The following is a 12,124-nucleotide window of genomic DNA, read 5'->3' as shown; positions in this document are numbered from 1 at the left end:
TAATGCTGAACCGTATGAAGCTGAAGATGTGAGGCAAATGATGAAGAGGTCTACTGCAATGTCCACTGAAGGACAATACTCCGGCGAACTCCGCGAGTGTAGCTGCAGTTTCGGGTGTTCCGATCGCCAAGAAATCTCCGTGGAAAGATGCCGTCACGAGCAGTGCAGCAAACTGTTGTACTCTGCCGATACAGTGTGAAGGTACTGCGTGAAGGTTCCGAACTGAGTGTAAAAACAACTCCTTGTCGTAAAAAAATGCCAATAGACTTGCAAGTGTCCTACCCAATAGGATTTGTGGTGTCTGTAGTCAAACCGTCTGGAGAAAATGGGGAAGCCCAGGAACCGTCATGAGAATGATCGGAAGCCTGTCAATGCATGAACTTGTAACCCAATCTAGCCAAGTGGCTAAGCTGTGTAAAACTCCAGGAAGGCCAGATGCAACAATCTGCACCATTAACGTCCTCTGAATCAAGGAAAGCGAGACTAAACAGTGTGCATTGTAGAAGCTACCGTAAGTTGCAGCAATCACCGAGAGACCGCACAGACCACCACCGGATGGTGTTCTATTAGTAGGTAGGGTAATCCAAGATGAGGTTAAAGCCAGTCTCAATAGTTTGCCCTGTGAAGGGCCTCTGCGAAGAGGTGTGGTCAGACCAAGCTGTCTGCACCGTAACATCCTGTATGGAGGAGGGAAGCCAGATTGAGAAGTCTGCGCTGTGAAGAACCTCTGAGAAGAGGAAAGGCCAGACTTGTCTGCGTCGTCTTGCCTGTATCTCCTGCCTCCAATCCTCCATTGTCAACCAATACAGAATCCGTGCCAACAACGCCACCAAATCGCATCTCAGTGTGGCTCTCAATGTGAATGAGTTGGGAGTGGCCTACTGCTCAGGTTGGGGGATAAGTCTGTTGTAAGGTTACCGAGGGTGAGTGTAAGCAACTCTTGAAGGTAGCAATCCAAACGACAGGAGTGTAGAAGAGCAACTACACTACCATCCAAGCCAAGCTGGTGCGTGATGATGCCTAATCTCCCGCATCTCGCGGGTAAACTCTCCAAGAGAGTCCAAAGCACCGAAGTCCCACTCCAGTCTGTAGATCTAATCAATGAACCTGTCCAAGAAGAGATCCAAGATCCTCTCCCTAAGTCCATGTAGATGCTCCTGTGTAAGCAAATGATCTGACGTGTCGAGGTCAAGTGGTAAGTGTCTGTCCACCCAAGATGGTCGTGTTTTCTTTGGGAATGTTGGAATCCCATATGCCATGAGCATGGCCATATCTTGTGTGAACTCCTGTGGTGAGTGCATAGGTGTGTCCATAGCAAACCACGTCACCACCCCCTCTAGAGTGCGCAACCGCCGAATGCTGGCCGGAATGAATGGATCTCCCACCAAGGATCGTACGCCCATAGATGATCAAGTCGATGTAGTAGTCACTGAGAGACTGCATGGACCACCACCGGAAGGTGTCCTGGTAGGAGGTAACTTCATCCTCTGAAAAACACAAGCCATGTTGCTGCTGTCCACCCAAAAACGCAACTGCGAGGTGATGAAAACGCTGCTGTCCAGTGAATTTTAGTGTGCTTGTACGCTCCTGGCATGGTCCGGAGTGTTGCAAGGGTCTGGGGAGGTAGGAGGTAACTTCATCCTCTGTGAAAAACACAAGCCATGTGGCTGCTGTTCACCCAAAAACGCAACTGCGAGGTGATGAAAACGCTGCTGTCCAGCGAATTTTAGCGTGCTTGTACGCTCCTGACATGGTCTGGAGCGGTGTAGGGGTCTGGGGAGGGTGGGGAATCAATGTCACAACCCTTGGTGGGCTGAAAACAGAGAAAACAACAGTGTTTATTGGCTTAAAACTGTTGTAAATGAAAAGAGGATCAGTGCGGGCAAAGCACGGATGCTGAGCCGGGTAGGAAGGCAAGGTCCATGATGGGTGTGAAGCCCATCGCTCCCCCTCTTAACCTGGAAACACAGATCTTCCCAAAACGCAAATGCTGGCGTAAAATGCAGTTTTGTCGCGCCAAAAGCTGAAAACGTCTTCCTTTGCTTCTGGTGCAAAAACGTTGATGCTCCTGCCCTGCACTTGCTGAAAACGCTGGTGTTTTCTTGCAGGACAGCTCCACCAAAAATGCTAAGGGCAGCAAAAAATGCAGGTGGATGGAGGGGGTTTTCCGCGAGGAAATGGCCTGTAGAGGCAGTGCTGGCTGTAAATATGGTGATCACCATTTTGAATGACAGAAAACGCAGGTAGATCAGCCCTTAGGAGAACCTCATGCCGGTAGATGATGCCTGGTCTCAAGACCATGAAAAAGTTCGCTGTTGATACCATGTGAGAGGGCGCATGTACGGAAGCTTGAGAGAGGAGAGATACAGTACACAAACACAAGGTATGGTGGAAGAGGGGGCGATTAGCCCCCCGTGACTACCATGAGCAGAAGACTCAATACAACCACCAATTGTGTGGAAGACTATATGAAATGGGTGCCCCCCTCACTCCATATATAGGAGTGACCAAGGTGGGCGGCTGGCCCCAAACTTGGGTGGCCGGACAAGGTAGGACCTAGACTATGAGCCCGGAGACACTCGCCGTACAAGGAAGTGCCCTAGCAGCAGAGTTGTGTAAATCTAACAGATCTCACATCCTGCCTACGAGTAGTCTCTCAATGGTATCGCGCCACTCTAGGAATGTGCCGCCAAAAGCTGTCCTCAAATGCGCCTACATTTAGCTTCATTGAGCCATTGCAATTCCATGCTGCTATTTTAAGGTTGGTCCCATAGGTCCCGCACCGTCATGCGATGCGATTTTCCAACACCACTACTCTCCCTCCTCTGTAGAAAGCAATTTTCCCTTTCTCCCTTGCTGCCCATCTCTGGCATTAGCTCTTGCATGTGTGCTACTTGTGCTAGGGTGAGGTCATCACCCAAAAATATCCCAGTTTGCTCGAGTGTTGGTTTCTTCTTTAGGAATTCCTTCCTAGCTTCCAACATAGGGAAACGTATAACGAGTGCTCTTTCCTTGGGGCTTCCTTTCGCATCACTTCCCTTCTCGCCAACTGTCCAAGCACCACTGTGTGGTGTGGGTTCAAAAACACCCATGCGCTTCAAGTGTTCTTGCACTTCTTCGTCTACTTTTCCAATGTCTTTGAGACCGATAACACGTACATGAAGGGCTTTGGTCTTCCTCCTTTGCTCCTCCTCAATTGTCATAATGATGATAGTGGATGTTGGTGTGACTTCATGCCTCTTATCTTTTCCGTTCTTTGCATCCTCGATCCACTTTTCAGTTTTGTCAGCCTTCTCTTGTCTTTTGAATAGGTGCTCCGCCTATGAAGAGGTTGTTCGTGTCTTCTGCTCTTCCTCTTCCCGTAGAGTTTTCACCTGTTCCTTAATGCTTTCGAGCTCCTATATCATAGAGGGCTGATTTTCACCTTCCTTTGTGGGGGTCTTTTTACAAGCTGCGAGTTCTCCCTTAAGTGCTTTGATTAGTGCATCCTTTTCATTCATGCGTTCTTCCTTTTTTTATTTCCAGGATTCAAAAGCAGCAAGTGCATTCTCTAATCTCCTTTGCGTCGTGCATTTCATTACATTCACTTTTGCCCTCACTATAGTCTGCATTTCGGCCTTCAATGATGTGTACATCTCATCACGCTTACCAAGCATTTCTTTGTCCAACTCTTTCCTCATTTCTGCATACATAGCTTTTTTGTAAGTCTCTGCATTTGCATACATCTCTTTTTCAATGTCACCCCTCAAAAGGCTCAGCTCCGCCTCAATCATCACCTGTACTTTTTCATACATTAAGTCATTCGTGACTTTGGAAAGTTTCTCTGCTCTCACCAAACCTAGTGATAGTGTGCTCTCTCGAAACCTCCGTCTAAATGTCGCCTTTGTTTTAGGCGGGGTTTTATAGATATTGTCGTCTCCGAGGTCAGCCGGCTGGTCCATTCTCTAGCACCTCGTGTGAGGCTTCGCGTTGCGTGGTCCTACAAGGTCTCGAGCAGGCAGTGCGCAAGTATGCTTTGTGCATGAGCAGACTGTGCAGAGAGACCATGCCATGGAGAGGGGTACAATCATGTGAGAGCTAATGAGGTGTATAATGGAGAAACTATACAATCTCTCTGGCTGCTGCTTGACCCAGCATCTGGCACCTATAAATGAAGTCCTTTGTACCCCAAGTACTCAATGCATGGTCATCACCAAAAGCGGAATGGATGCTTCGCGTGAAGGTGATGAGAGTGGAATTGGAGGAGAAGAAGTCGCTACACCAGGAGGATTGTTCCCCGATCCTCCCCCATCCCCATCTACGCCATGGATTGCACCAAACCCTATGGAGACTTACAACAAGAGGCTTAGTGTGCCTATGGACAAAGAACGTGAAGAACGGAGGGTAGCTATGGAGCTCGAGCGTGAGCAAGCACGCGAAGCTCAACGCATAGCGGATGAACAAGGGAGAGCAGCTATGGAGCTCGAGCATGAGCAAGCACACGAAGCTCAACGTATAGCGATCGAAGAAAAGCAAGCGGCTATGGAGTTAGAGTGAGAGGCGCAGCGGAACCAACGCATGAAGGAGTTCATCCTACAGGTACTCGCCCCAAAGAGCGAGCCACTCAACAAGGCCAGCGAGTGATCATGTAGCACTATGACAACTCCAACAATCCGGCCATTGAGAAATTGACGTTCAGTAAGTACGATGGTAAGATGGATACTGTGTGGTTCATTCTTGTTTGTATCAATTTAATGCTTACTTTGCGACTAATAAGAAAACCAACAACAGTAAAATTTTGACTGTTGCCATGTATCTAGCGGGTGATGCCATTAATTGGTATCAAGCTTGGTTGGAGTCACAGTGGCTAGAGAATCTTGAGCATGCTGCGGATGGCGTACCCCTCTCTTTCAGTTGGATCGACTTCCAAGACAAGCTCAAGGCTCGTTTTATACCACCGCAGTGAGTGCGCGTGTGCGGAAGCGTGAGAGAGAGAGAGAGAGAGAGAGAGAGAGAGAGAGAGAGAGAGAGAGAGAGAGAGAGAGAGAGAGAGAGAGAGAGAGAGAGAGAGCACAAACGCAAGGTATGGTGAAGAGGGGGCGATCAGCCCCCCATTGACTTCCAGAGGAGAAGACGCGTACAATGATCAGATAATGGAAGTGGGTACCCTCTGCCCCCATAAATAGGGGAGGTAGGGCAAAGCCTGGAAAAATCCCCCACGACCCAACAAGAAATAAATGAAATATGAGAGGGCGTCGGCCCGGAGTGGGCGGTCGGACAATGCAGAGAAAATGCATATGCAAAGGGTAGCCAGCTCGGAGGCACACTAGCGGTACATGCATGCCCTAGACCTGTGAAGCTGCAGAGTAGTGTAAATCTAACACCCCCTCTCAACACCGGATGCTGAACAAACCGCGTGAAGCCGAAAATGTGAGGCAAATGATGAAGATGTCTGTTGCCATGTCCACTGAAGGACAAGACTCCATGAGTGTAGCAGCAGTCTGGGGTGTCCCAACCGCCACGAAATCTCCGTGGTAAAGTGCCGTCATGAGCAGTGTAGTAAACTACTGTACTCCGCCGATACAGGGTGAAGATACTGCATGAATGTCCCAAACTGAGTGTGAAAAACAACTCCTTGTCGTAAAAGAAGTACCAATAGACCTGCAAGTGTACTGCCCAATAGGATCTGTGGTGTTTGGAGTCCAACCATTTGGAGAAAAAGGGGAAGCCTAGTAACTGTGTCAATGCATGAACCTCTTGTAACCCAGTGTGATCAGGTGGCTAAGCTGTGAAAAACTCCAAGAAGGCTAGATGTAGCAATCTACGCCGTAAACGTCCTCCGAAACAAGGAAAGCCAATCTAAATCTGCATTGTAGAAGCTACCGTAAGCTGTAGCAGTCACCGAGAGACTGCACGGACCACCATATGGTGTCCTATCAGTAGGTAGGGTAATCCAAGATGAGGGGAAAGCCAGATTCAACAGTTTGCACTGTGAAGGGCCTTTGAGAAGAGGTGTGGTGAGACCAAGCTGTATGCACCGTAATCATCCTGTAGAAGTAGGAAAGCCGGACTGAGAAGTCTGCGCTATGAAGATCCTTTGAGAAGAGGAAAGGCCATACTAATCTGTTTACGCCGTCTTGCTTGTATCTCCTGCCTCCAATCCTCCGGTACCTTATGGAAGAAACCTAACTCTAATATTTGATGCAGGTTTCAGGATGGAAAGTTAGTCGTTTTTTTGAGCTCGACTGATGTCGAGATTGCTTTTAAGTTTGTGAATTTGTTTGGAAAATTGTTTGGTGATCCTGTTTGGAATTTGCTTGAAATGGATGGTATCTGTTTTAAATCTGTCTTGGTTCCGATTTGAACTGTAATACTGGTTTCAATGCTTGGTGATTTACTCCGGGGTGGAGTAGTGAGAAATGCTCTTTTGGTATTGTTTGAACCTCAGAACGACGCAGACGGGATGTCTGGGGAGCATTTCGTTGTATGCTTGAAAACCTTAGAACGACGTAGACGGGATGTCTGGGGAGCGTTTGTTGTATGCTACAAAACAACCAAACGACGCAGACGAAATGTCTGGGGAGTGTTTGGTTATTTGTTGAGCCTCCAAGCAACGCAAGTTATGGTTGGGGGGGCGATTGGTTGTAAAAGGCCTTGCCTCTATATCTCTCGGCCCGAACCTTTTTAGGTTATGCAAGAGGAGTGATGAGAGAGTCGTTGAACAGCTCATGGCCCGGACCTGGATGGTTATTTGTGGGGGAAGTGTTCATCAGCGGCTTTATGTTTCTATGTCTTGTAACATGCATATGTGAGAATTGTGTTGCGTTGTGATGTGCCAACCACTGAATATTCTTTATTGGATGAGATTTTTCTGGGAAACCAATGATCGAGGATATCAAGAGCTCCGATCTGGAATGAGACTCCTTATTGGATGAGATTCTTTTGGGAAGCAAACGACCCGGGAAATCAAGAGCTCCGATTTGGAACGAGAAAACTAATTGTCCCTCGGAATGACCCTCAATTTTTTTTTGAGCTAACTAGTTGTTTTGCAGATTGACGGTAATCGCGGATGATTACCCCCTTTCAAGAAGGGGGATGTCACAAACTGATGATGTGTCAAGCCACTGAAGAACGGAGCTAACTTGCAGATCGCGGTCGAGGAGCCTAAACCCTAGAAGTAGTAGCAAAAGAAGTTTTACCAACCTGTGGGACCCCATCCGATGGGGCCCACCTAAAGGGGTTAATTAAAGTAGGACCCCCCACACACACTACTGCGTAGCAGTTGATGACGTGTACGGATTTTCGGGTTTTGTGCTGACATGTTGACGTGGCAGTTGTATGAACGCTTGCAATTTATGTTGATGACATGGCAGCTGTACGGATTTTCGTGAAATGCACTAGCAACTTTTCACGGTAGTTTTTGGGATCAGATGCTTTTGAGTTTGAAGGCTTTTTATGTAACTGTTTTTCATGGCCAAGGGCCTTTAAATATGAGTTAAGGGCTCATTCTTTGGCACGTCTCCGTATGGGAGTGTAGAGGACAGAGTAACGACGTTGTATTGAGCTCAAGCATTACAAAGAAATACCAAAAGACGTGCCAGCATTTGGGGCCAGTGCTCTTTTGGGGTGGAACTCCGCCACTCCCCGTCTTGCGTGTCGTGCACTCTCTCTCTTTCAATTCAGTTGTTATTTGAAGTGCTTAAAGTTGTTCAGTCTCTTCTTTTCCGTTGGCTCGTGGTGCCCGTTCCCCGTGACATGGGCATACTTCATCGACTTCCAAAGCCAGTTTTCCCCTTCCTCTTAATAGGAGTGTATAGAACCCTAGGAGGATTAGTACCGTCAATTTTGTGAGCTTGTTCGCAAGACCTACACGTCCGAACGAGTCCATTAGATTAGGTTTTCCAGTTTTGGAACCCTCTTGCATAAATGGTTTGTACATGCATTTTGGCAAATGTTATTACACCACGGTGGGCATTTGGCATGTCGTGCATAGTTTTTTGTTATAGTAATCCAAAGAGCCATTCCCTGCATCGATCGGATTCCCGGGAGATGTGCAACGGTTTCACCCAGAGACGATTGACTGACCCCCTGGTCCAATATATTAATAAATCATTTTTATGATTTATTTTGTTGGGTCTGGTGGACATTTTGCCCTACCTAGCCGTTAGTAGATTGTCAAGTCAACACTGGGCCTATAAAGAGAGCATTCAGCCTAGCATTTTTAGTCAAATGTCTAGCGCTAGCAAAAGGAGAGCAATCAGATGAGCGTTTTAGCTTAGATCTGCCAACTTTTTTGCAACCAGCAATAAGCCCTAGCATTTTTGCCCGAAAATGCCAATTCAGCCTAGCGCTTGCAGATTTTCAGCAGATCAGCCAGCGTTTTTTGATTTCGTTGCGGGAAACGCCATGGATCTCCATTCGATCCCTTCCCGTTGCGGTTCTAGTACTTCGGGAGCCCATCAAGCCTCCCCTGGGCCATTCCCTCGCCGGCATGGAGTGCTCACATTGATGTTCATCGTCGGCAACGTCGAGATCTGCGTTTTCAGCCCTTCATTTTTCTCACATTGGGAGAGCAATTCAGCCCTAGATCTACCTCTTGGTGGCCATCAGCAATCCCACATTGAGAAGGATCCAAAGGTGCATTAAATCAGCCCCGGAGGTGCCTCGTCTTGAGGAGTTGCAGCGGCGACATTTCCCTTTCGAGTCTACTAGAGTCTGCACTTGAGGTATTGCATGTGTGTACATTCCATTTACGCAATCTAAAGCAAATACCACATCGAAAACGGTGTGGGGGGCCCTTGAGAGGGTTGGTTGGGATCCCATCGGGTGTCATTCTTTTCTTCTCTCTCTTTTTCTCTCCCTCTACACATCTCTACCGCACTCTCTCATTCCCTCTCTTTAGGGAAAGGTAAAAGAAACCATCATTCAAGCTAAAGGGAATCACTAATGCAAGGAAGGAAGTAAAGGATTTGTGGAAGTGTAAAACGTAGATCTTAACCATTTCAATTCCCTTGCTAAACTTGCAGATAATGATCCATATACCATCATTTCTTGTCTGCATTCTTGGAAGATCAAAGATAAAATCCATAGCAATACTTTCCCATGGCTTATCTGGTATAGGCAACGGTTGTAACAACCGTGTGCCTTTTGCCTGTCAAACTTGACATTTTGACAAATTACGCATGCTCGCACAAAGGCTTCTTCAAAGTGGGCCAATAAAAGAATGTCTTGACCGCTTTCACTGTTGCATCTATGCCACGATGCCTTGCCACGGGAGAACATGACTTTCTACCATAACCTTATGTTGCAATGGCCTTGTGACACAGAGACTGCCATGCATCATCATATAACCATCCCTGAGGAGATAGTGTTCATGGTGTTGTCCATCTAATAACTGTTCAAAGATCCTTGTAAAATCTTCATCATTAGCATATTGTTCCTTCATATTGTCAAGCTCATGATGATAAAAATTGACACAGTTGAAATTTGTGGCTTTCTTGACCATAGCAGCCACGGTACGGGACGGGAGGGACGTTTAATACGCGCTGTACAATACGCGTACTAAACGTATTTTTGAGAATTATTCTCAAAAATAAAATACGTCGACTTTTTTAGATTTGATACTTTAATAAGGACAAATGAAGTGGGCCATGGACCTCCTCAATGACTCTTCAATGTTTAATCATAGCATACATAAACAAGCACCATGAAGCTCTAAAACACACCTAATCAACTAGCAAAAGACATTAGAATAGAATACGTTTTAAGCAAAAAAACGCTAGATTAGAAAACGTTATGAGACGTACTCTACGTTTCAATACGTGACATTCCGTATTCTAAATAAAGTACGCATATTATAGCTCTTATGTTCTTGACAAAGCATCAGCCACAACATTCTTTTTGCCTTCCACATGCACAAACTGAAAGTGGAATATGGACAAAATGTTTACCCATCGCATATGCTTTTTAGATAACTTTGACTATGCCAAGAAGTATCGTAAGGTCTGATGATCTGTTTGGACAACAAAATCAGCACCTAGCAGGTAGCTTGAAAGCGCATGAGTTACAGCCAATAGCTCTTTCTCATAGACTTGAATAGTCTTTTCTCACACCCTTGCAAGAGGAGACGATCTGTGAGCATGTTGACCTCGGTTTCTTCAGCATGCTCCACAGTAGGTGGAGTGGATTGCTCAGTCTTTGACGGATTGAAATAAGGAACCATGGGTACTAAATATGATGAATTCTCGATGGATTATTCGATAATACTTCTTAACGTTTCTTCATAGTATGTGAAATTGAGGCTGTCTTATAGAAGTCTGTTTTTGAGATTTTACTTGAAGGTCTCTTGCATATCAATTCAAGCTTTTAGAGTTTTTTTTCCCCGACATAAAGATGTTTGAAAATAGTTATGGGTAAAATCATGTCATGTTAGGTCTTCAATCAGACAATGCGAATTCGATTGCTATCGGTAAGCTTTTATTTTGCTAAATTGTGGTCTTTGTTCTTTCCAATTTGTATTAGTGTACTTGTGGTTGCTTTCTTAATGAGCAATTGATATGATTGACTAGTTCACATTCGTTGTTAATGGTAACTTATTCAAACAAGCTATGCACTTCAGATTATGGGTAAAACAGAAATGAAAGCAAAATTGCACTCGTGAGAGCCCAAATGGGGTTAGCATTTTGTTTAATACTTCTCTCCATTCTGTTTATACTCAGGCTGTACAGACTCGTCTACCGGAAGCAATATGCATGCAAAATACCAAGATGCGGGTTCTCAGAAGAACCCAATCTTTCTGAACGGTATATCATATATGGTCTGTCAACATGGAGTTTCGTGAAATCTGCATGTTCGAGCTTCCAACAACGCCAAGTTTGTCGTAAAAGACCCATTTTGAGCTGCATGCCACAACAGCTTGGTGTATGCCGAACAGCAGTCTTGGATGACAGATCGTGACACCATTCAAGCTACTAGACAGGCGTACGCAAGAGAAAAATGTCTTAAGAGCACTTAACAATAAATATTCTTTGCAATGCTCTTCGCCACTGCACGAAGCTTGTCATGGCTTACTATCCATGACCTCCTCTTATTATCCTACTGGTATCATTGTCTAAATATATAGGAGAGATGTATATGTTCGAAGAGATGTGGTATATGTTCAAAGAGAGGAGCTTTCCTAAATGATAATACTCGTGATAACATGGGTCATGTGGGCAATGAAGTATTTTGCTCATGCTTTTCAACTTCCGAAACTGCTGAGGTGGGTTCCATGGACGTAAAGACAATTCGTGTACCAGTCAATGGGCAGCACTTGGGTGTGTAAAATCTCATCTATAATGTTTGGCTTTGATGTTTTTGTCGATAGTAATCTTTTGTGAGCAGCTGTTTACTGTTTGTTCTTTATTTATGTTTGGATGTTCCTAGTTTATTTGAGTGATCAAGTGAGCTGTGTCAGAAACTAGGTCTCCACTTTAGATCTTCCCCAAGTAGTAGTCTTTTTTGCAATGCATGGTTGAATCTTGCTTCAAATAAGCTTTACCTTGGATGCCCATGTTCCTGTAACCCTGGATGCCCATGTTATTCTCTTTTACTATTAGAGTGGCGCCTGCTGCCTTTTTCTTTTCTCCGGTGACTGTTTGGCATCCCATCCCGCATATTTTGTAGTGGAATTCTTGCTCTCCTTCTCAAGACATCTTACTTGGCTGGACATATGTGCTAAGTAGGGGGTGTGCAAGTGTGAGGTATCATTTTACCCAGGGTTGCGTTTTGACCAGCATTTTACCCGTTTTTTGGGTACTTCGTTCATTTCAACGGCTGAAAATGTGAGTTTTCAGCTGCCTTGTTGAAAGAACACTAAATTTTAAAAAATGTGTAGGAAATTGAGGTATTTAAGTGTCCATAAAAAATCAACCCTGATTGGACCAATAGCCACATTGTGTGGTTCACAACCCAAAGGCTGATCAATTGAGACCTGCCATCAATTTGGGGCCTTCTAAGACGTACATGTATCTCCAAGTAAACAATTATTGATGGCAGATGGTGTGTAATTATGATTATATGTGTAGTTTGAAGCGACTTGCCCAACAAGCCTTGGTATGCTTTGTCTCCCTCCTTCAGCCAAACTAGTGGGGTGGATCATAGGTGT

The 12,124-nt window shown here is 45.5% G+C and overlaps 1 protein-coding gene across 1 annotated transcript in view; it reads left to right on the top strand.

Moving 5' to 3' along the window:
- Positions 1 to 11,360, top strand: part of LOC147419016 (ABSCISIC ACID-INSENSITIVE 5-like protein 2) — a 28,312-nt gene extending 16,952 nt beyond the window's left edge. The window contains exon 6 of the mRNA XM_086506190.1: positions 10,698 to 11,360. Within this exon, the coding sequence (XP_086362316.1) occupies positions 10,698 to 10,778 (81 nt within the window). The 3' untranslated portion in view covers positions 10,779 to 11,360. The remainder of the gene's footprint in view (positions 1 to 10,697) is intronic.
- Positions 11,361 to 12,124: the final 764 nt, after the last annotated feature.

This window comes from Adiantum capillus-veneris, chromosome 29 (genome assembly GCF_014529385.1).
Source record: "Adiantum capillus-veneris isolate H3 chromosome 29, ASM1452938v2, whole genome shotgun sequence".
In the NCBI taxonomy this organism is placed as follows: Eukaryota; Viridiplantae; Streptophyta; class Polypodiopsida; order Polypodiales; family Pteridaceae; genus Adiantum; species Adiantum capillus-veneris.
This window is presented reverse-complemented; position numbering and strand designations above follow the sequence as displayed.